General features: G+C 31.0%; 1 protein-coding gene across 3 annotated transcripts in view; it reads left to right on the forward strand.

Moving 5' to 3' along the window:
- LOC126926124 (zinc finger and BTB domain-containing protein 12-like) overlaps positions 1-23,847 on the forward strand; it is a 96,885-nt gene extending 73,038 nt beyond the window's left edge. For 2 of the 3 annotated variants that reach the window (XM_050742239.1, XM_050742240.1), the window contains 2 exons: positions 8,774-8,888; positions 9,407-10,742. In XM_050742239.1, coding sequence (XP_050598196.1) covers positions 8,774-8,888; positions 9,407-9,497 — 206 coding nt within the window. In that variant the 3' untranslated portion in view covers positions 9,498-10,742. Of the gene's footprint in view, positions 1-8,773; positions 8,889-9,406; positions 10,743-16,362 lie in introns of those variants that run through there. The other variant, XM_050742241.1, reaches the window with a different exon arrangement.
- Positions 23,848-25,039: the final 1,192 nt, after the last annotated feature.

Consider the following 25,039-nt stretch of genomic DNA (forward strand, 5'->3'; position numbering starts at 1 on the left):
AATATTATAAAAGATTCAGCAATAAAATCAGATATTAGAATATGTATACGAATTTTCTTCCAACATGAAATAATGGAAAAAAAAGTTCTGGCAATATGGTAATGTTAAAAAAGATTTCAATTTCATATATTGATATTCAATGTTATACATACATATATATATAATTGTACAATATGTATATTTCAATATCTATTTGAATATACATTTCAATATGTATATTTGGGTATATATTTCCATATGTATATTTGAATATATATTTCAGCGTATATAACTGAATATATATTTCAATATGTGTACTTCAATATATATTCCAATATGTATATTTGAATATCTGTTTGAATATACGTTTCAATATCTATATTTGGGTATATATTTCAATATGTATATTTGAATATATATTTCAGTGTATATAACTGAATATATATTTCAATATGGGCATTTCAATATATATTCCAATATGTATATTTGAATATCTATTTGGATATACATTTCAATATGTATATTTGGGTATATATTTCAATATGTATATTTGGGTATATATTTCAATATGTATATTTGAATATATATTTGAATATACATTTCAATATGTATATTTGGGTATATATTTCAATGTGTATATTTGAATATATATTTCAGTGTATATAACTGAATATATATTTCAATATGTGTACTTTAATATATATTTCAATATGTGCATTTCAATATATATTCCAATATGTATATTTGAATATCTATTTGAATATACGTTTCAATATGTATATTTGGGTATATATTTCAATATGTATATTTGAGTATATATTTCAGTGTATATAACTGAATGTATATTTCAATATGTGCATTTCAATATATATTCCAATATGTAAAAATTGAATATCTATTTGAATGTATATCTCAATATGTATATTTGAATATATATTTCAATGTGTATATTTCAATATATATTTCAGTACATATAATTGAATATATATTTCAATATGTGTATTTCAATGTATATTTCAATATGTATTTGAATGTATATTTCGATATTTGGTTAGTAATTAACATGGACTATTGTCCTAACAGCTACAACCAAAATGACTAAAAGTTGCTGTGTAACGATTAGTAGATTAGATTAGTAGTAGATTAGTAGAGTTTGACTGACTTTGGTTACGAATAACCGTTATAGATCAAAATTTGTTTAGTTACCGACACCATCATAGATGAGAGAAATTCTTTTTGGTTGCCCATAGCCATTATGTATTTGAGGGAAAAATGAGAAAGGGAGAGAAAAATAATATTTCCTTTTGGTTGACGATTCATAAAAGTGTTAAGGATAGCTGTTATTTTTGAGGTATCAAAATAAAAGAAAATGGTCTTACACCACTTTCAAAATAAACGGTCCATATGGTAATTATTATTTTTCTTTTATAGTTTTATTATATTTATTATATATGCATTATATTTTGCATATATTTGCATATATGTGGATAAAAATTGCTTGAGGAGAAATATGTAACGTCTGGATCGATATGAACCAGCCAAATCTCTTTAGATACACAAAACCTCAGGTTCTTATAATGTTAAAAGTATAAACTTAATTTCATTTTCCTAAGATTTTCTCAGTTTTTTCAATTGCAATAGTAAAGACCATTATATGATCGAATTAATAATTTTTCGACTGATATTTTTACATAGAATTACTAGGACACCCTGTACACGTACAAAACGAAGGTTTCGCATTTCCTATAGTGTGCAACTACCATATTTCGTCAGTCGTTCTTTTGCCTTTCCATAACGCCATCTGATACTTTGTAACGTACGACGATTACACAAGCATTTTGACAAATTGCAAATCTTTTGTGAACAGAAATGCTACACGTTTCTCATCGGAACAATGCAGTGCATGTCAGTTCTATAATTGAGAAAAAAATAGTGAAAGAATAAAATTCGACGTACTTTATACATATATTCACTTGAATTGGCACCATCTGGTTTCCAACTATCGTTGTAAAGTGTTGCCAATGAAAAAAAGTTCAGTCGATGAAAAAATTGTCCCGTATTACCGAAGTAAAAAAGATTTTGCACAGATAGAATTGTAAACTGTAATAATAATGAGAATATTATATTATAATATTTAATATATAATAATGAGAATAATAACATTGAGAAAATTGTAAATTGTTATTTTGCAATAGCATCTTGCACTGCATTGTAAAGTGGAATTTGTACTGCGTCTCAAATAACGGTAGAATCGTTCTTGCAATTCTTATATACGTACAACACGACATATTCTGATTAGAGGTACTTCAAAATAGAATAAATGACTAAAATTATTAAAAATATAGACACTAAGTTATTGTTACAATTTCATTTCATTGTGTCCTGTATATTTTTATAATAATGTTAATTCAATGGAATTAGCACTCACACGTTACCCTTAGCAACTGAAGCAATTTTCTGGATGTCCTACACGACAAATTACAAGAATCTACTATGGATTATTTGAAAAAGAAAAAAGAAAAAGAAATCGTATCCTAAATTCAGTTTTTCTATAATAAAATGTTCTGTACATGAATATGCTAGCTATATTTATGAAACAAAAGTTAACTATACTGGATGCTTCAAAATATGTAGGAGATATGTGCAGGGTCGATCCTAGACATTAAAAAGATAAAAAGATTTAGATACAAAAATGTTGTTTGAAGTTTATCTCCCAAGTTATGAACAATTTTATGCAACAATTTTATCCAATTAGTTGCAGCAACCCAATGAATTAGCTGACTGGCCAATCGTTCACAGACATGCGATCGCAGTCAATCCGCATACGTTTTTCGCGGAAAATCCATAGCAGAATGTATGTAGTGTGTACATTGTAATGCATTATCTGACGATATCATGCGGACAATGACGGAAAGTGTACACAACTGCAGAGTAACGTTACCAGATTGAGGGATGTAAGGGAAAAGTTCCTCTGTTGGTGGGGAAAGTAGTATAGTTGATGAACTAGTGACGTCGTGACGCATACTGTAGACAAATGCAGATGGTAGGATAATTTCGTAGGCGGAACGCGGGGAACGTAAGACGAAATTCATGTCACGTAATGCAAGCGACGTGGCAATGGGGTTGGTGACGTCATGTTATCGTTAAATTAAGGGAACCGTCTGGCAACACTGTTACAGAGTTGCCAGGTGTAAGGAAGACGCAACGTCAAGTAGACCTACACAAGGTATTTCACTTAACTTGACCATCCTAAATATCTGGCTTATTTTTTATGCTAGGCAAAAATATCAGAAGAAGAGAATAATCGATTCGAAGGGGCAAATGTGGTGGTAGGCAGAAAATTTTCTCAAGGCCACGTTTTTCATGATTTCAGAGTCATCGAAGTACCTTTAAACGGGACTACATGCGTTTATTACGACAATTTTATAGCTCATAAAAAAAGAAATTCAACAATGTGCAATATGTTGACCTTTATGCGGCCTTCAATGAGAAAATCAGGATGTATGGAGAGAGGGTTAAGATAAGATTTGTATGTTTCAGTGTAGAATATTTATTTCAGAAGGTGCTCAAAATGTGCACCATAAATTCCAACACACTTTTGGAGACGACAAATGAATGATTTCTCTACATTTTCAAGTATCTCTATACTATACTCTACATGATAGATAAGCTACTGATTGTAAAGCAATAATCGCGTTGATATGATGCTTGTAAACATACTTCAAACGATAAAAGAAGAATACGAACGTCATTTATAAGCACCAGGAATAATTACACGGCACACTGTTGCAATGAAATTGAGATTCTTTCATTTACCGTCCCCGAAATCATTGGCATTGAAAATATTGGTATTGAAATTAATAGCAAATATTTCATGATTTTCCCATTGAAGGTTACTCGAAGGTCAACATATTTCAAATCATTAAATTTGTCTTTTTATGAGATATAAGACTGCTGTGATGGAAATATGTAATCTCGTGTAGAAATACTTCGACGACCTTGAAATCTCGGAATAAAAAAATTATCATGAGAAAATTTTTTTGTCTATCACCATGTTTACGCCTTCCAACCGAATATTCTCTTTCTCTGGTATTTCTTCCTACTGTAAAAAATAAACAAGATATTTAAGATGGTGAGGTTAGGTGAAATACACTATATAGAAACACACTAATGCGACTCATGCACACCATGCGGTGGATTATAGTACTAATCGGTAATTTCGAAGCACGTGGAACGTAGACGCGTCTATGAACGTGTTTTTGAGTTCATGGGTGTGTTATAGACAATTGCCTGTCAGTATGAACTAGGCTTAAGTGAAATAGAGAGAAAACCTCGTCAGTTGATTTATTGACCAACTACTTGCGTATTGTTTTATCAAAGTTCCAAGACGAGTAAGAAATTAAACAAGACAAATATTTACTACTTTTCCACCGGTATAATTTCAAAATGATTATATTTTGAAAAATTGAAATGTTTTTGTTAACGAGGATATGCTGACCATTATGTTCATTAGTTTCTTTCTTTAATACTTATTCCTTGCAGTATTTGTTGTGTATATCGTTGCAGAATTGGAAAAATTGTATTAATAGTGGATACTTTAGTACTACAAGCATTGACAATAGCATTGCTAGACTTCTCACTGCTATTAAAAACTCGGATATAGGGAATGATCCAAGTAGGATGTATCTTTAATTTAAGAGTTTCTTGAATTATAGAGGGATTATAAAATGAATGTAGTTTCTTTTTCTAATGATCATCTTCTTGAAATTCCGTTTTAATATTTTACAAATAACTACTGTTACGTTATAAATAGACAGCGATAACAAATTCGTGCGTCCTTAAAAGAAGCAAAATTTCAGCCGTCATTAAAAATGTCATAAATAAATCCGTCATTTCAGAAACAACAGAAATATTGCGAGGTAAATGCTTCTCTGTTTTAATAGTTGAAATCACAAACATATCCGATAAGGCAATTTTATGTTTTTTAATTCGTTATGCTCACAAAGAATAGGTACACGGGATTTAATTATCGGATTTGATTGGAATTATAAAATGTACAGCGGAAGATTCTTGTACGAACGTTTTCTATATTTCTGAACAAAATACAATTAGTCTATAAATAATATCGTTGACGTATGCGTTGACAATGCGAATCTAATTTCTAGTTTATTAAGAGACAATGATGAAATTTCTGTCTTCGGACGAAATATCTGTGCAATATACTTTTTTATTCGAAGCGTTGTTTTCCAGAAAAACTGAATTTGAAAATTTATCAAGTATACTTAAACTTGGCTAATTTAATTAGGCGTAAGTAAATAATCGAAAAGAGGTTATTCTATACGCGTAGGTAAGTTAAAAATGTGGAATAAAATTTTTCCATTTACGGTACGATTTTAACCTGGTTTTCAAGAAAATAGGGTTTAGACGTGTTTAGTCAAGAATTGGCCTACTACGCGCGTATGATAAATTATCGCACTCATTTTTCTCGAGAACAAATCGTCTTGGGGAAAATATTTTGCCCTCTATTTCTCACTTATTCTCACGTGTAGAATAACTTTCTGTCGATTATTTGTTCCTGTCCAGTCCAGATTTAGCTATGTATGTTCAAGCATGCTTGATAAATTTTCAAACTCGATTTTCTTAAACACCAAGACTGGGACAAAGAATTTTATTCTATGTTTCCAAGTTGCTTTTGCTCATAAAATAGCCCCTTAGTCGATTAATCACGTTATGCAGCACGTCCTGTGTATATTTTTGTTTAATAATTATTCAATTATCATTTGTTACTTTTACAATAAGTATGATCTGTCCTTTTTGGGAGAAACATTATTTCATGTTATTAAACATATTATCATTATTAAACATTATTATTTAAATTGTGCTATAATTTGATATTATATCATATTATTATTATTATATCGTATCGTTGTTTACATTATATATCTATATATAATATTATATTTATAATATAATTATATTATATATTATATTATAAATATTATACTATATACATTATATATATCATATAATATAAATAACTATACGATATAATAATAAGAATATAATGTATGAATATTATGATATAATATTATATTATATTAATAATATAATAAATATAATAATATCGATATATTAATATAATATTATGTTTATAATAACATATTATATATAATATATATAAATATGATATAATATAACATTATAATATATTAATAATATAAATATAATAATATTGATATATTAATATAATATTATGTTTATAATAATATATTGTATATATAATATATATTTAAGATTTGTAAAATTTACTTTCTATATGTTAATATATCATTAATAATATTGATATTATATAATATGTATGGATATGATACAGTATAAATAACGATACGATATAGTAATAATATGACATGATATTAAGGTATAGCACAATTTAAATAATAATGTCACATAATAAAAAAATTATATAAGATATATAATATAATAGTTAATATATATATATGTTATTATCATATTATATCATATTAACTGCATTATATCAGATTTTTGAGCTTTTCGTTTTGTAGTTATGAGATGCAGTAAAAATCGATTCGGAGAATATATACCGGGTGTCCCGGTACTGATAGTACAATCGAGGAACAGAGGGATGTACATGAAAAGATGTCTAAAATATGGAATACATTTTTTTACATTTGGCGCTTCGTTCCCGAGAAAATTGACTGTGAAAATTTGATTGCTATATGTAAATTTCGATAGTGCACCGATTAGATACGAGAAAACCACCAGCAGGAGATTATTCTACTTGCGAAAATATTTGTTCATTTAAGACATCGTTTTCAAGGAAATAGAGTTTGTCCGGTATGCACGTATTTGATCAATTTTCAAATTTTATTTTTTCGGAAACGAAACTTTCTATGGAAAAGTTTTTTCTTACATTTTTGGCCTACTTTCAGTTGGATAACTTGCTGTCAATTATTCGTTTCTGTCCCGCTCGAAATTAATCGAGTTCGACTACACTTGACAAACTTTCAGGATCGATCTTCTCGAAATCGAAGCGTCGTATGAAACAAAACAATTTTATTCCGCATTTTCAATTTGCTTTTTCACGTAAAATCACCTTCTCGCTGATTGTACCACCAATACCGGGACACCCCGTATATCATATCCATGAGCACCATCTATGTACAGTGGAAACTCCAGTATTCGAATTTATGGAAAGCTATAACTGATCAAATGAGGAATTATTCGGATAACAGTAGTATCTTTTCATAATTATTTAAGGAAATTGCACTTGCTTAGTTGTTGTATATATCCTAAATTACAGCTGCTCGAGTACTCGAGAGCTTGTAATTAACTGTAAGGTTAAGCTTAAGGTTAGCCACAAGAGGAGATTGGTTTCTCAACAGTATAGTAAACAGTATAGTTTCTTTATATCGAAAAGAACGGTAATTAGCTGGTTTCATTATTCGTGAGAATAAAATTTAAACAAATTGAAGATTTACGAAGAATTTACGAGATTTAAAAAAGAAAATTATCATCTGTTGTCAACTAGTCATATCCATTGAGCAAATTTAATAAATCAACATCGCATCTTTGTTCGCCATTTTCTGCTCTTTAATAAATAAATCAGAGCAGTGTTTTAAATACCTCAACGCAGAAATTAAAGTATACAATAACAAGGAACCAGGAATCCTAACAGTTATAATCAAGACGACTAAAAATTGCAGTATAAGAGTTAATAGATAATTTTAACTGATTTTGGTTATGAATAATCGTTATGAATAACCAAAGTATTATTGGTTACCGATAACCACTATCGGCGACAGAATTTTTTTGGTTACCGATAATCGTTATTGTGACAATTTTTTTTGGTTACCCATAATCATTATACATAAGAAAATTGTTTTTGGCTGTCGATAACTATTATCCGTAACAGTCCTTTTTTTAGTAACCAGTAACTAATATTTGTGACGGAATTCTTTTTGTTTACTGATAACTATTATCGACGACAGAATATTTTTGGTTACCGATAACTGTTATTATGACTATTTCGTTTTGGTTGCACGTAATCGTTATATTATATAAGAAAATTGTTTTTGGTTGTCGATAACCATTATCCGTAACATAGTTCTTCTTTATTTTTGTTACCATTGACTATTATTCGTGACGGAATTTTTTTCAGTTACCGATAACCTCTATCGATGACGTAACATTTCTTTTTGGTTACCGGTAACTGTCATCAGCAACGGAATGTTCTCTTCGGCATCGTCAGTTGTTAACATTAATGATAATCAGTATCTAGCCTAAAGGCATTCAAAGTAGATTCTCCATTCGTTTTTTACATGCAACTTTCTGAGCTCGTTAAACGAGTAGAACAGGTATATTCACTTCAGTTAATTGCTCGCTCGGTATGTCAAGTAACCAAAAAGGAATCTCTCATCGATAATAGTTATCGATAAGCAAAAAAAGAAAAAATTCTCCCCTTGTTAATGATTATCGGTAACCAAAAACATTGTGATCGTTTATAACGGTTGTTCGTAAGCAAAATCAGTTGAAATAATCTGCTGATTCTTATATATGTAATTTGTTTCATTTCGATTATAACTGTTATGGTCCCAGGTTCCAAGTGAACGTAGACGTCCTACTTTTGGAGTGGTAATTCTGTCCACGAAGGGCATAAAGTAAAGCGAATGGAGGAATGAATGAAATATTGGTTGAATCCAGTGATGATCAGTAGAATCGCAGTATCTAATTTTCCACATCTGATGAAAATACATTTTTCATTGAAATTTTAAAGCCTACGTGACATCGAGGTTTCCCACAGTCGACGTGAGCAGCGTGAAGCAAGTGTTGGCTTACAAGTGCAAGGAGAACTCGACGGCACTCAAGATGAAATCTATTAGATACATTTGGTGAGTCCAATTTAATTTCCGATTCATCCTCTCGTATTTTTTTTTTCTTTTTTAATCTTTCTTTCGATCGTAAACCGAGACTTTCAGTTATTGCACTTCATCACCGAGAACTTGCTAAATTTTCATTCGAGTGTCATCGACGTTTGAAATTAAATGAAGATTTGCTTTTTGCATGACAATTATACAAATCCATGATGTTAAAATAGGTATAGAAAATCGTGCAGTTTTATTTACTGGCGAAAAGTATTTTCTATTAATTATATATTTGCGAATATCGTCAATAATATTAATTCCCTACGATTCTGAGTCATTAATCGTTATAATAGATTAAACCAGAAATTATGGTAGATTAAACCAGTAATGGTTTAAAAAAACTGCTGTGACAAAAAGAACGCTGTGCGTTTGCATTTAAAAGTGGTATTTAAATCGTTTGCGAGGTTTAATACCCAATAAATGAAAATGTAAATTCTGGCACTTTTTGCCTCTTCCTCATATTTGCATAAAATTGTTTCTTTCAGCCTGCGAGGCGCTTTGACTTTTAAATTAAAGATTCTGGGCATAAACAAATGTTTTCCATTACTGAAAGATACGCAGCATTTACTACTTTAATGTTCCGCAGAATTTTAAAGATGTTCCCTTATTCAAATCGAAATAATAATCTTTCTAATAAACTGGCAGTTACAAACTTTTGTTATGTCTTCAGATACACAATTTATATTTATATTACTTTCTGAGTGTACTCATTGAACGCGGTACATATATACAGTCCTAACCTAAAATTTTGTTAAGACGAAGAGTTATTCTATTTAACATTTTGGTTATAATATTGAGTATAAATATGTTGTAAATAGAAGTAGTATAATTGAAGTTATTGTGGTATTTCATTTTTCTAAAACGATATCCGATCAATACTTGTTTATTTTTATTCTATGTGTTACGTAACGTTAATTAGAAATTTTCTTATGTAATAACTGATGGCCATATAGCAGACACACGACACAAGTATACCTGAACAGTGTTAAGCCGGTTACACACGTAACTATATACTTTATATACTAGTATACATATACAAAATTTCACAAGTATACACGAGCGTGTGTATGATAATATTGCATAAGTATTTTCATTGAGAAATAGAAATATGTTTAAACATCTATACTTGTACAAGTCGTGTGTGCACAGGTGTACTTTAAGCCGGTTGTACATGTAACTGCACATTTGAGCGGTGCACATGTACGAATTTACTGCACAACTATACCTGATGGCCATATAGTTTTCACACAACACAACTATACCTGAATAGTATTGAACCGGCTACACACGTACATAACTACATATTTGAGCGATATACATGTACAAATTTATTGCATAAATATACATGAGTGTGTATATTTTAATATTGCACAAGTATTTGAACTGTACAAGTGACATGAAAATGTTAAAACTTATATTGAGAGACTTAGTAGAGGGGTGACTTAGATTTTAACCCTCTGGTGGTGAGATTGCAAACTACTGAAAGTAGTCTAGTCAATTAGCTGGTTTATTTATATTCCAAACACTCAATAGCTTTTAACAATTTCAAACTTGTTTAATATTCTATGAAGTAGTCTTTTTTTCTTTTCAAGTAGTCTTTGCTAATATACTAAGTTCTGTGTTAATCGAAGAGCTTGGAAGACTAACTGATGGAATTGTTGTGTTCTTTAAACGATGTATGCGACTATTTAGAAGGAAAAATTTAAATAAATTTCCTACACGACTTCTTAAAATTCATGAATTTTATGTCCAATTCTATTTATGATTGCAATAATACTTACCTGATGGAACAAAATCTTCTTTTTGTAAAGTATAATGAGCATGCTCTTATAGATAATAATACACTTTTGTCCATTGTTATAATTTTAATCCATGCACTGAAGCGGTCAATAATTTCCTCTTAACTTTATTTATTTTTTCGTAGGTAGTAGGTTTTCGGTTCGCCGAAGAAAATGATAAAAACGGACAGCGTCATTTTTACATACAACTGTACACACAACAATATATATTATTTTTATTTATTTCTAGAAGAAGTTTTATTATGTAACTTTTTATAATTACATAAATAATTACACGACTGTCGTTATACTGATCAATTCGCAGGCATTAAAACGAATTTAAAACACGTTCTTTACAACGTGTCCCTTTAAATATTGGTCATTATATAGGTGACAGATGCTCGATCTATTCTCGGTAGTTCAATTTTCTGCTACTAGTTGGCGTATCGAAATTCTCAGTTTCCTAATCGTGTATTACCACTACAGTGAATTTTGCCTATAATGTACGTGCCTGATTGCGCATGCGTCGATATTTGTTGCCAACCTAACCGAATCCAAACCTAGTTCTTATCTTTTATTTCTAGTTAATATAAAGGTAAATTAAGCGACGTGGCAAACATGTCGCCTATGCTCGTAGCTATGTCGCAGATAGTCACGTACCTATGGGCATAATTCTTTCTTACGCACTAAATTTATACACGTACACCGCTCAAGTATACAGTTACGTGCATGGTCGATTTGGCTGCACTGGAGTATTTAGGCCTACGTCTATTGGGTCGTGTAATACAACACGAGAAAGCTTATGAGTAGAGGAATCCAACATTGGTCACAGCTGCTGCAAATGTAAACGTTCTATTCTATTTGTATAAACTCGCTATTTAGAAAATATGGGTTAAAATATGTAAACCTGTCAGTAGAATAGTCTCTGAGCCAAACCTAACATGATCTGACAATGTAACCAAACTCTACAGTAATATTATAGTAAGACCCATATGAAAACCAACGATGTTTGCTACCATGAAGTATCATCTAACACACAGGGAAACATATACGATCGATGACTATTTGTCACAGTGAATTTACCTTTCAGTCGTGTGTGATCTTTCTTGAAGTTTGGTGGCGGGATTGTGTTAGAAGTTTGCAATTCTCTCTTGGCTTCTCCCCTGTCTTGTCTCTCTCTCTCTTTCTTTCTCACCTAAGCATATTTGTTTCTCTTTCACCTTTTCATTACAATTTGTCTTGTTCCATTTTTGGTAATTCTCTTTTACCATTTGTGATTTGGTATCATGCTAATACTAATCCTCCATAGGATGTTGCTCCGCGACTGTTGCTTCTCCATAATGTACTTGAATCCATGGGATGCTACCTATTCGTTTTCTGTTAATTTTATTATTCGTGTGCTTTTATATTCTTCCTTTGTATTTTTTAATACCGTTTACTACCTCCTCGGACAGAGTTGGTATTTTTCTCTCTGTGCATTCTCATTTCTGATCCACATGTACATAGTAACGAATACACTTAAATGAAATAAACTTTCTGCAAGAAGAATGCATTTTTTTTATCGCAATTTGACCTATATTTTCTGAATGGGATGTTCGCTGCTAGGGTGGGATGACCTTGACCACCTTTATTGGATTCCTCTGCTCATGAGTTTTCCAGCTCGTTGGAAATTGGTTGGTGTATCGTATGGTCCAATAGAACTATAAATTATAGTACTGCCGGTTTAATAAGTCCATCAATTGAGTTAAAAGAAAAAGTACAAAACTTTTTGCTTGCTACGTTGCTGATCCTGTAACGGGTAACTGAACGTTCTTAGGAAACGTTTCTGCACGTTGATCTACGTATTTACGTAGATCCTTTCCTTTTTCCAATAATATTTTCATCACGATGCTTATTTATGGTATTTTATGATTCGCATATTTTTTGAAAATACAGTCATGAAAGGAAGCTTCACTTAAATATCGTATAATATGCGATCATAAATGATAAAGAGGAAGAGGGAAGCAAATCAAAAATAGAAATCAGAATTTTTGAAAATAATGCAACGAGATTGTTAAATAATTATTCGACAGTATTAAAAAGAAATAATAAAATAACATAAAATATCCTTACCTCAATTAAAAAACAAAAAACAAAAAATTTAGATTCCTTCCGTAGGTGGTCTGAAATTTTTGCACGTACCGTATGTTTGTATAATATCAACTTGTATAGTAGCATAATTAAATTTACCTATAATAATGAAATTGTTAATTTTCAATGGAAGCAAGTTGAATTAAAAATGAGAATCGCAATTTTATTTGCCAGTGAATGGAGAAACTCAACAGCGACATTAATTTAAATTAACGCATTATATGCATTTGATATTTAAACCATGAAAAATGGATTATTGTACTTGACAATTTCGTATTTTTCTGTTTTTTATTTTAGAATTTGATTGTATATTAATAAAAGTAATAACTGAATTTAGCAGAAGCAGTTACGATAAACAAGTTAATTTAAATGATTTATAACAATAGCTATTCTTTTAATTCACTCATGAAATATTTATTTAATTTATTTAATTCACTTTATAAAATAAGCATAAGATTTGCTGATATAAAAATACGAATTTTCTTTTGTTATAATTTTTCAGAAATATCATAATTATAAATATTCCAAAGATTCCGGGAAAATAACATTTTTTTCGAATCATTCCGAAAAATAAATCAAATTTTCAATGTACAGGACCTAAGGGGTACTTAATCATCCATCTGCTTACTGGGTCGTTCTCGACCAGCAATTTTAAGTCATTTTTCATTCTTGCCACATTTCTGTTTCAATTTTACTTTGTTTTAAAAGACTGAGGTAAACGAGGTAACAGTAAAAACTACTGGATGATGTTTTAGAAGCTTGAAAGTGTCTTCAGAAGCTTTTTTGGATCTTACAAAAGCATGAAAATTTAATAAAAAAAATTGCATGGACATAAATGACCCATCATGGAGATGAAGTCAATAAAGTCAAGGTGAAAGATAAATATATCGTTATTTATATTAAATAATACAAAAAAATCCTATTAGCTTTTCTTACTTTATTGTTATTCACGTTGACTGACCGTTTAAATTACGTTTATTTTCCCTTGAGAAATCAATAGTTAATTTTCCACTACATATCACTACATTCCACTACATTTCCAATTATATTTACCAATGAATGCAATTATTGTCGCTGAACGATTTGCTTACACACGTGTTTACACGCGTTTCTGTAAAAGACAGGTTAATACGATAATTTCTATATTATTAGTTGATTATCGTAAATAGGCATCAAGTGAAACAAGAAAAATTAACGTTTCCTAAGAGTCCATTTTTCAATGAAAAATTAGTATTCCTTGCAATTAAAAATTTTGTACACATTCAACTAATAGCACAAACGTTAGATACATGAAATGCCCAAGACTGTTATATCATGTTCTATTGCAGCAATTAAGAAATTTACGCGCTATTATACTATTTCCATTCAGAAATTTTGTGAAACTTCGTTAAAAGAGATTTCCGTCATGCAGACATTCAGCTGTCTCATTTATACGTTCTTCAGACTGTTACGTTAATATTTCATTACATACGTTTAAGAACACTTTAAAACGATAGGTACACGTTTTAATTGGGTTCAATAATCGCATCCGATCATTCAGAGGAAGTTGTAGTTAAGACTGTTCCTCCTTTCTGATTAATCGTAAGCTTTTTAAAATTAATTTCTACGTATCGCTCGTGATACAGTTAACTAATTTCATTAAGGAATCTTGTGCAGTAATTAGTCTAGCATCCAACGATTTTAATTGCAACGAAGAATGCTTTGAAACAAATCGCATTAATCACGCTTGTATTACGGACAACATGAAGTACTTGCATATACTGGGTGTTTCATGATAAATGGGCAACATTTGGGGAACAAATTCAGCACCCTCCAAAAAAGAAAAATATAAAAAGATAAAAAAAGATTCGTATTGACATATCGCAATGTGTTATACTGTACAATATATACAATGGATTGGTAAAAAGACTGTCCAAGAATTTAAGGGCTTATAGTACTCACCAGGAGTACTTTTTATTTATTTAAAATTTTAGTAGGTGCTGATTAATTTCAAGTATTCTCATAATTGACCAGTTAACTGTTAAGTCATTATTCACACTATATACAATTTTTTAATTTTTATTTGTTCGTTTTATTTCGTCTTGGCATTTAAATATTCAAAACATCTTGAAATTTACAAATATATTTTAATTTTCGCAAAAATTGCAATTTAAACAATTGTAACCACTTTTTACACATGACGAGTATACTCGTCGTAACAGAAAATATTTGCGATTTCCTCATGACGAGTATACTCGTCGAAAACAGCTAACTGGTTAAAAATCCAATAGAGATAGATGCACTGAAATACAAGGTAGTTATTTTTAGCATCTCCTACGAAGGTAATTTGATACGAAATGACAGAATGTTAAACTCGCTATATTTCGTAAACAGGAACTCAAAATTTCTAGTTTTTAAATTATTGGTACAGGAAAAGCAATTGTTTCTTGCATGTACTTTCCGCTGGTAGAGACCTATAAGTGAACTTTAAAAATTCACCACGTGAGGGCAGTTGTGTTGCTATTGCATCATCACAAAACTATAACAGATTAATACTGAAAAATACAAACAGAAGCTATCCAATCGCCCAAATACTTTCACAAACGATACACAGCCGACCTATCCTGAGGAGATTAATTAAAAAACATCGGAACGATTCAACGATTTAAGAAACAGTAAGGGAAACATATAACTATAAATTGTAAATTAGTACAAATTGTGAGGTTATGCAATGATATATCGTACTATTCTTTACATTTAATACTACATATGTATAATAGGAAATAATTAATATTCAGGTACATTAGTCTTTGCATTTCCCACCTACGTTTCACGTATACCAACCTCCAAACTTAAAAATAATTCCACAAAAATACATTATATAAAATTGTCGAATGTCCCCAAGACAAATTGCCATTTTTACAAAGAATATATAGGAGAGGATAACAATTCGGAACATTCAAACTCGTGTTCCCTAAAATCGTGACTTTCGAGTGATATTATTGCTATATTATAGTAAATGACTGATACGTTGATATCAGTATTTTTCTGTTGCTGTGTCGAATTAGGTGCTGAATCCGCCCCTTAAATATCGCCAATTTGTTACGAAACACCGTGTATATAATCTTTACGTATTTCATGAATGTCTTTTATATATGTTTCTTAATACCATAATCTTTTATAATATAGGTATCTACACTGTCGACCATAAGTACGTATTAGGACACATACTCGTTATATTTATTGGGAAATTAGTGTAACTAAATTTACCTTATGGGACACGCGAATAACAAAATTTATGATAATATAACTGGAAAATAAAATCTGTAATAAGCAGTCAATTTATACTTATGAAATTTCAATATTTAAATAATTTATATTTATGAAATTTAAATATCAGCAGCTGTCCTAACATGTATACACGTACTTATGGCCGGCAGTGCACAATAAACAATTTTACACAAATCTTTCATTAGATATATGTATATGAAAGGATACCAAAACAGGAAAAGGAAAAGGAGGAGTCTGGAAGGGTTGATAATATTTGTTCGCAGTGAGAGACAGGAAACAGAAAGATCACCAAGGGCAAATCCCGAAGATAAGTGAGAGGTGGTAGAAGTGCGTTGAACGTGCAGCCATAATCGAACAACTTCGCAACGTTCAATCGAATCTGGGGACTTCTTGCGGCTTGCGACTAACCTTCTTGCTTCGTCCTCTCTCGGCATCGACATCTTGAAAATTACTATTTTCGATTAAGTTGGCTCGCCGTTTAATATGGCCGTGGCTAATATGCCACATAACCACTGAATTACACGAAGGACTCGCTATTGTTAAAGAGTTCAAGAACTTGAAGGAATCAATGCTGCCGTGTTAATTCAAATAGGTATATCTGTTCGAAAGGTGATTTTGAGAAAAGTATCTTTCAACATTTAACAACCAGCCATCGATTTCACATACGTCCGGGATATGAACTGTTATATCTTCAGTTTTAACGCAGATACGATTTTCTTATTTGCTATACATACAGGGAAACTACTTTTCTGCTGCCTGACAGCAATGACTTGATTTAAGCGGAAGTTGCAGATATGCCCTTTTGACGTAACAAAGGCAGAATGCCAAGTCGAGTTACTTCGTAGATTGATATTTTACCTTCGATGAAACAATGCCGAGACTATTTGGACAGTTAAAGCCGTTATAGGATGAATTCGTTGATTGCTTCAGAATATCAGATTATTCTGGTACATGATGTAGTTCAATTACGCGAAGAATGGAAAAAATCTTCGAAGGTAAGGGAAGAACGTCTGTTCGAGAAAGAACGTGACGTCTTAAATCGCGTAATTTCCAAATTTCCATAATTTGGATCATGTCAAGGTTGTCCTTATGCCTTAAACCGCCGTGTTTTAAATTAGCACCGCTAGGATCGGTTGAAAATCATACGAATCGATGATATTACCTTCGTAAAGAATTATTCAGAAGAAACGTACATTCGTTTAAAAAAAATAATTAAAAACATCCGACTATCGTTATTAATAATTAATAACCGAGCCTTAAATTTATCAACTCCAATTTCTGAGCGTTGAATACAATTCGTAAACAAAGAGCTGATAAAATGTAAATAAAATAACGAAAAGTATCGTGAACTTAAAAAAGAAAAAGAAACATCTAACCTAACAGCGAGATGCTTTTAAAGGGAAAAGCGGACGCGGCCTACTTGATAGAAAAATCATCTTCGAAACGGATTTAAAAAAAAAAAAAAAAAATCGATCTTAATAACGAAAGAAATCGTAATAAATCATATAACTTGTATAGGATCAATAATTAGAAATGAACAAAAAAAAAGAAACGAAGTAATTTCGTTAGTAATAAACACGATCGTTTATTATGAACGAAAGACAATTTTGTTTATAATTCGCGAACGAACGTAGTGGTAGTAGCAACCTCTTAGGATGGAATTCAATGAAATACAGTAGAACCTCGGTTGTCCGGACTAATCGAAGGATAAGTATGTTCGAATAATAGAATAATTACTTTCCTGATGTTCATCCTCGAAAAGGTGTTCATCTTTGAACGTTCATATTTGTCCTATATGTTTCAAGAAAGAACATAAATTATATCAATGTCGATACAAGTAATGAAATTAAATAAGAAGATGTTCATCTTTGAAAACTCACCTTTGTTCTATATATTTCAAAAATGTAAATAAATATTGGGTTGACCAATAAGTAATATTGTACTTTTTGTACAAAAAGATAGTCACTTTGTGTTTTTATTGAGAAATTTTATTCGGCAACGTAGTAGCCGTTTTGGTTCACAGACCAAATTTTGCCATCGTGTGGACGATAGTTCCACTCTTCCAAAACTCATCTTTTTCTGCAAGGGACATGGACACGTACATTTTGCAGGCCCTCAAAGAACCAACATTTTTATCACCGAATTTTATAAAGATCTGAACAAATGACGATTTAAGGATATTATGTCAGGGAAGAGATGAAAAGGTGTCAGAGAACATCCCAATTGAATTGCCTCAGTTTTTGTCGAGTTTGCGACGAGACGCATGGTCTCTCATCGTCGTGGTGAAAAATGACTTCTTTTCTATTCGCTATTCCTGGCCATTTCTCCTCGACATTCGCCTTTAGCCGGTCCAATTGGTTACAACATTTCGCACAATTTATAGTCTCAACTTGTGCTAGGTGCTCACTATTCCCTTGCAATCCCATCATACGCACCGTGTGATCTTCTCAGACTATAAAATTGGACTTAGACGTTGTTAATGCCATTGATCTCGGATTAGTCCAATGCCTTTTCCGTGCAACATTATTCTAGGTGACCCATTTCTCATCAACTGTGACAATCCACTTTATAAATGGCTCATTTTCCTAACATTTCAACAGCGAATCGCAAGCCAACATTCTATCCGCTATGTTTCTTTCTGGCAATTTGCGCGGAACCTAAATGCCATATGAGCCGTTTAATGCAAAAATGGTGTAAGTTGATTGAAAAAAGTTGATTACCAGATAACGAGGGATAAAGTAAAATTTCTGTGAGGCTGATTTTCACATATTCTTCTATCCATCGAGAAACTAACGAAGACACACATACACGACTTCCTGACAAAACAGAATGAAGGTTGTGCTTTCGAGCTGTACTGTTACATTAAATAGGCAAAAGATTAATTTACACTATTACAAGTTGATGTAAGTGATTCCAAACGTTAGATTCCGCTTCTTTCAACATCTCAGTAACCTGTCTGCTTATCAACAGTCGATAATTTGTCATTATCAACTTCGACGGATGTACCAGGCTGTTTCTCATCGCATACCGTGAAATCTCCACTACGAAATCTCATAAACAACCATTTGCATCACTTTTACACTTACAGCATCACCATCGTGCACATTGCAAATCTCTTTTGTCGTTTGTGCGATGCTTTTTAACGATACAGTTTACTCAATTATACGTCTTTTCGTCAGAGGCGCCATCAGCTGACTTGTGACCCGATTTGTGAGGTTAGGGACACTGCATCGTTGCTCGAAGACAACAGAGCGCCAAGTGGCGTGAAAACACGACGTTATTTATTGGCCATCCTAATAACAGCAATATCGATACTGAAATTAAATATGATCTGTTTAGCTGTTAAATCACGTAGCTGTTTTAGCAGATTTCATTCGGCAAAGTTACATTTCTTTCCTGCATAGATTATGTGTACGAACTCAAATGCTACAAAACGTCAAGGAATATCATTATTGCCATTATATTCGCTTCTCAATTAATTCGTTATTCGAAACACACGTAACATCAGCACGATAGCCATTCGAAGAAAGTTCATCGCGTTGAAACCATTCTATTAATTCGGGGCTGTTACAATAACCGAAACCTGGTACTGTGTTCAGTGCAGAAAGAGTCTCTTCTACGTCTGTCGTAATATTATCTTCCACTTCTTCCTGTATGGTGTCTTCACTAAGTAATTCACTAGTTTTCTCTATGCTGTTCTCAGTGTCACACATCTGATGCCCAACCAAGCATATACCATCGCATAACTGCAATCTTGTAAACCTAACTGCTTGTAAAGTTGCATCATATTTTCGCCAGTAGTGTCGTTGCTCGTTGACAAAAATTCCTGTAAAGGATTGAACTTTGTATATGCTAAATGTGTCGGGTAATGGAACGTACGGGTAATAGGAAATTCGGATGACAGGAGTTCGGATGATCGAGGTTCTACTGTAATTAGGATGATAAGGGCGCAGTTTGGATTAACTAATTCTTAGTTAACTTTCTTTGCGAAGATAACTGTAACAGAGGTTATGTTTCTTTCTAACGTAACATTCAAAGAACGTACAACACGCAGTCGAAAAGTGTGGTGTTAATCGATTTCAGATTAAACGAAAGAGGAAAAATTACCTGCTAAAGTAGCAAGCTGTTCAATAGAAATGTCTCTTTAATTACTTACATGAATTTTTATATCTTTATTAATTTACATTTTTCAAACGTAAACGAGGTAGATATAACGATCGAATTCCAATTTTTTATTGCATGATATTGACAAAATATTTGATCGTAAAATTGAAACATTTTTTTTACCAGATATTATGATATGCTTGAATTTTGCAGTTCAATTTTTGACCAATCTTTTTCTGGGATATTGTCTGAATTAATAGAATTTTTAAACTCACAAATTATGGGCCAAGTTATGCAGAAAGCCATCAGTCATCGATGATCTGCACTCGAGTTTTAGTTTCAGGATTTTAACTTTAAAAAGATGGCTTTATCTCTGTTGAATATATTTTATTTCCTGTTGTTGTTTTACCATTTTATCATTTTCAATGGCTTATTTAGTAGCATAGTTAATATATGGTTTGGAAGTTTTCTGCTGAATAATTATAAGCCTAAAATGGAACTATGGCTGCGGTAGTTTTAATAATCGTACAATTGTAAGAGTTGTTTTATGAGTTGGTAATCTTTTGCAAAGTGAGATTCACAAAATTATGGGATCCGTGATGCGTTTAACTAATCTTGTTGTCATTTCAAGGACTGCCAGGTTTCTGCGTAACTTAGCCTAATCGCATCGTCGTCTGTTTCTTAATTTGACAAATTATTATTTTAGTATTTTAGCAAATTGTAGTTTTTCCTCGCCTGTCGATAAACGTACCAAGGGGTAATTGTAACAAGACGTTGATTACTATTTTTTCGTCAGATTTTACTAGAAATTCTCCATCTGTGTAAACTGAATAACGAAAAATGTAAAACAAAAGGGACAACTACCCGGGATGTGAGGGTAGCAATTTTCGTATAGGAAAACGCCTAAAGTTTAAACAAGTAAATAGATAAATAAACCGAAAAATTAAAGAAATGAAGAATATATATATATACATACATATAAATATAAATGAAAATAAATAAACAAACAAATAAATTCATATGTGCGTATGTGTGCGTATACAGAGATACGTATATGTATACAAATGCATACGCACGCATATAATTATATTGAATTATTATTAACGAGAATAGATGAGAACTTATATATTATTTGTTGGGAGAGCATATATTATACGATATTTAATATATTTAGGATATTTATTTGTTGATTTGGTGATAATATATATATATATATATATATAACATAGAAAAATATATATATATATACATAAATAGGTAAATAATTTTTACAAGGCCTATGACAGGTTGAAACAAATGAGACATGGTATTTCAACGGGGAAAAATCGATTGATCACTTTCGCGGTTTTAATCCGGATTATTTTAACTTTACCGCTTAATTCGTTGTTTTAATCTGAAGCAATTAGAAACTCGAATTAAATAATAACATTTGATGTATATACAAAGTTGCGCAGTATCCTTCTCCTTATCGAGATCGATTCGTCTTTATTTTCTAATAACCTAACCTCAACCTAACCTCAATCTATTCTCTAATTTCTGTTATACAGCTTAGGTTGAAAATGAAATTGATCATGGAATTAATAAAAAATTGTTATTTTATCGAATTTGTAGTTTACTTACAGTGTCGAGCAAAACTTTGTTTAACTATTGAGCAGTGTATAGAAAATACTGTTCGAATTGCGAGTAAGAATGAAATTTCTTAGAAAATAGAAGTCATTTGAACAATGCGAGAAACAATTTGTCTATTATTTCTTATTTACCAATGAAATTTTATTTTTAGTTTGCATTTAACTGCACGATAAATGATAATATATAAATAAATAATTTTCGCTTCTTACTTTGTCCACTTGCTTCTGAAACTACTCGCCCTTCAAACTAATTATTAAAAAGCCTGTTTAATTTTGTCACAACTAACGAACATGATTAAAAATTACAAACTGTCGTTTACAGTAATATTATATTTGTTAATAAAAATAAATAAAAATAACGAATACAATTGTACCTGTAAATAACAATTAACTTGATTACTTTAAACAATGCATTTAGAATTGTCCAAATAACAAATAATTTATCTCTGTTTTTCGTTCGGACTTTCAAATAAACAATGCCTCTGTAAATAATTATTTACGTCAAGATTTATTCAACGATGCTCAACATTGTTTGCAAACGAACAATTAACGAAATGTATAATTAATTGTTGTTCGATCGATCGGTATCGTTAAGCAAAGCCTATGGCAAAACGTCGATTAACTTAATTGCGAGGCCTAACAGATACAAATTTTAAACTATTAATGGAAAATATTTCGTTCTATAGTTGAGTGATTCCATCATCGGATTTCGATAATCCTCATGGGAAAACAATTTATTTGAAAGATGAATCGATCTCGATAAATCGTTTCCAACGTGAAATTATTTCTTAACTGTTTTATTTAAAAACCAGAGGTGAAAATACATCTCGTGTTAGCTATGGTTTTGTCGGAAGTTTGTTAAAAAAAAATTCTTTCGGACACGGCATTAATCGAGCGAGTGCTCGATTTACTCCACTTTCTACGGTTTCACATGTTTATTAATTTTTTGTTGTCATCGAAAATGATAGGTGATTTTAAACTGATATGTATATAAATGTTTTGTTAAAATGTTATTATCAGTTATATATGTAGATGAATGGAATTTCATAATTTTATTTAAACGTTAGAGGCGTTGTGTAAACATTTAGAGAAAATATATTAGTTCGTTACGAGTCTGTTAATTTTATCGATGTCCGATTTCTTTAGCTGCAGTAACAAAGAATATTCAACATTTGCATTATTCATAGTCGTTTTATTATATATTAATATATATATATACATATATAAATATACATTAATTTAATGAAATATATCGATCGATCGTGTTGTGTAAGTGAAGAGGAATATCGATGATAAAATATTTGGGAGGAAATTTTACACGTAAGAAAATGAATCTAGCAATAAATTTTCTAAATTAGCGGTTAGTGATTGAAATTACCGTGGAAGGTTCGCAACTTTGATCGTTCTCGGATGTCTGTATGTACTGCGACTGAAAATTATCGATGGGAATAATTTTCTTTCATTAACGAAAGTTGCCCGTAGAATCAGATGTACATCGGTTGTCGATTAAAAACCAGTTTCGAGCAATAAGATTTTGTATACAATTTATACAAAAATTTAGAAACGATTTTACCGAAACTGAATAAAACAAAATTGTTCGCGTTGTAAATTCGTACAGTCGGAAACAAAAATAAAAAAAAGAAAAAAAAAAAAGAAAAAATAAGTGGACAAGTGGTAAAAATGGTTATCAATAAGGTTGAAAATAGCATTGCTCTTACATATATTTATATACGATTTATATAAACACCTGCCTAATTTATATAATATACCTACATACACGCATGTATATATGTACACATAAGTATACATGAATGATCTAATCGATGATCGAAATCGTTATATATATTTTCAGGAGAGCAAAATCTTTTAATGAATTGTCAGCCAATTGTTGGAGAACAAAAATAATAGTAGAATTTACTGCACTGTTTCTCACTGATATCTTTCTCAGTACTTTTTGGACACACCCGGTATTAAACGCTATTCAGAAGAACAAAAAAAAAGAAAAAAAAAGAAGAAGATATATATAGATATATTACAAAACACTAACAGGTAATACAGATACATAGCTACCACTGCAAATTGGTCAGGGGTACTGCACGTTACTAGAAATTCTGTTTAGAATATTCTGCACATAAAATATACCTGCAATTTGTGAAGTTTCTTATTTATGAAGTTATAATGTCTACCAAAACTTTCTAATAATTTTTGCCAAATGTATTCTATCATATCGCTTATCCAATGGAATCTCAACATCCAATGAACTCCATAAGTTGCAAATTGAATTACTTGAAGCCTTGTTGATAGCCACTTAAGCAATTGAATATTTGAATCTTGAGGAAGCTTTTTACTTTCCTTGGCAGTATGTCTGGGATCATTTTTTTATTGTAGGATGAACACTTGTTTGAGACCAATTCTTAAGCCTATCACTTTTAAATTTTCTTTTATTATATCAGTGTACTTATGTGCATTCATGGCTGTATTTATAGATACTAAAGCATCAATTTGATATGTCATGAGAAATTCCTTTATACCAGCGCTCCTTAAACTTTCTCCATTCTCATTTTGTCTGGACAAATTTGACACCATCACTGTTGTGTACACAAAAATGTATACAAAGTAAATATACAAAAATGAAACATTAATCGATGAATCAAAGAAGTTTAATTTCAAATGAAAATTTACATTATATTATATTATATTTATTTTATATTTATATTACATTAAATATAAATTTAATTTAGAAGTTCTTTTTGATTGTTCTAAATTAAATTTCTTAATTAAATTGAAGTTCTTTTTGATCGTTTATTTTTATATGAAGAATTAAATCTTGGCTGGATATTCGGATATAGCAAAACATTTTCACCACCCCATAATTCTCTTACTCAACTATATACACGGTGGTGATCTATACTTTAAGATCTGCTCTAGTTCTATCAATGATGTACAGTTGCATTATTGGTGCAACAATTGGTTTGTTGAATTCCTAACTAGATTTTGTTTTCCAATTGCTGTACACAAATTTTCACCACCCCATAATTCTGTTACGGTTGGTCTTACAATTTAGAAGATATCAAGAATAGGAAGATATCAATATCTTTTTTACCAAAAGACAGACACAGAATGGGACATTGTTTGCAAAATACCAGATCTCTCAGCCTTCCATTCTACATCACATGTTTCTGATATTACAATCCTACTGAGTATACTA

The sequence above is a fragment of the Bombus affinis genome, chromosome 17 (assembly GCF_024516045.1).
Source record: "Bombus affinis isolate iyBomAffi1 chromosome 17, iyBomAffi1.2, whole genome shotgun sequence".
In the NCBI taxonomy this organism is placed as follows: domain Eukaryota; kingdom Metazoa; phylum Arthropoda; class Insecta; order Hymenoptera; family Apidae; genus Bombus; species Bombus affinis.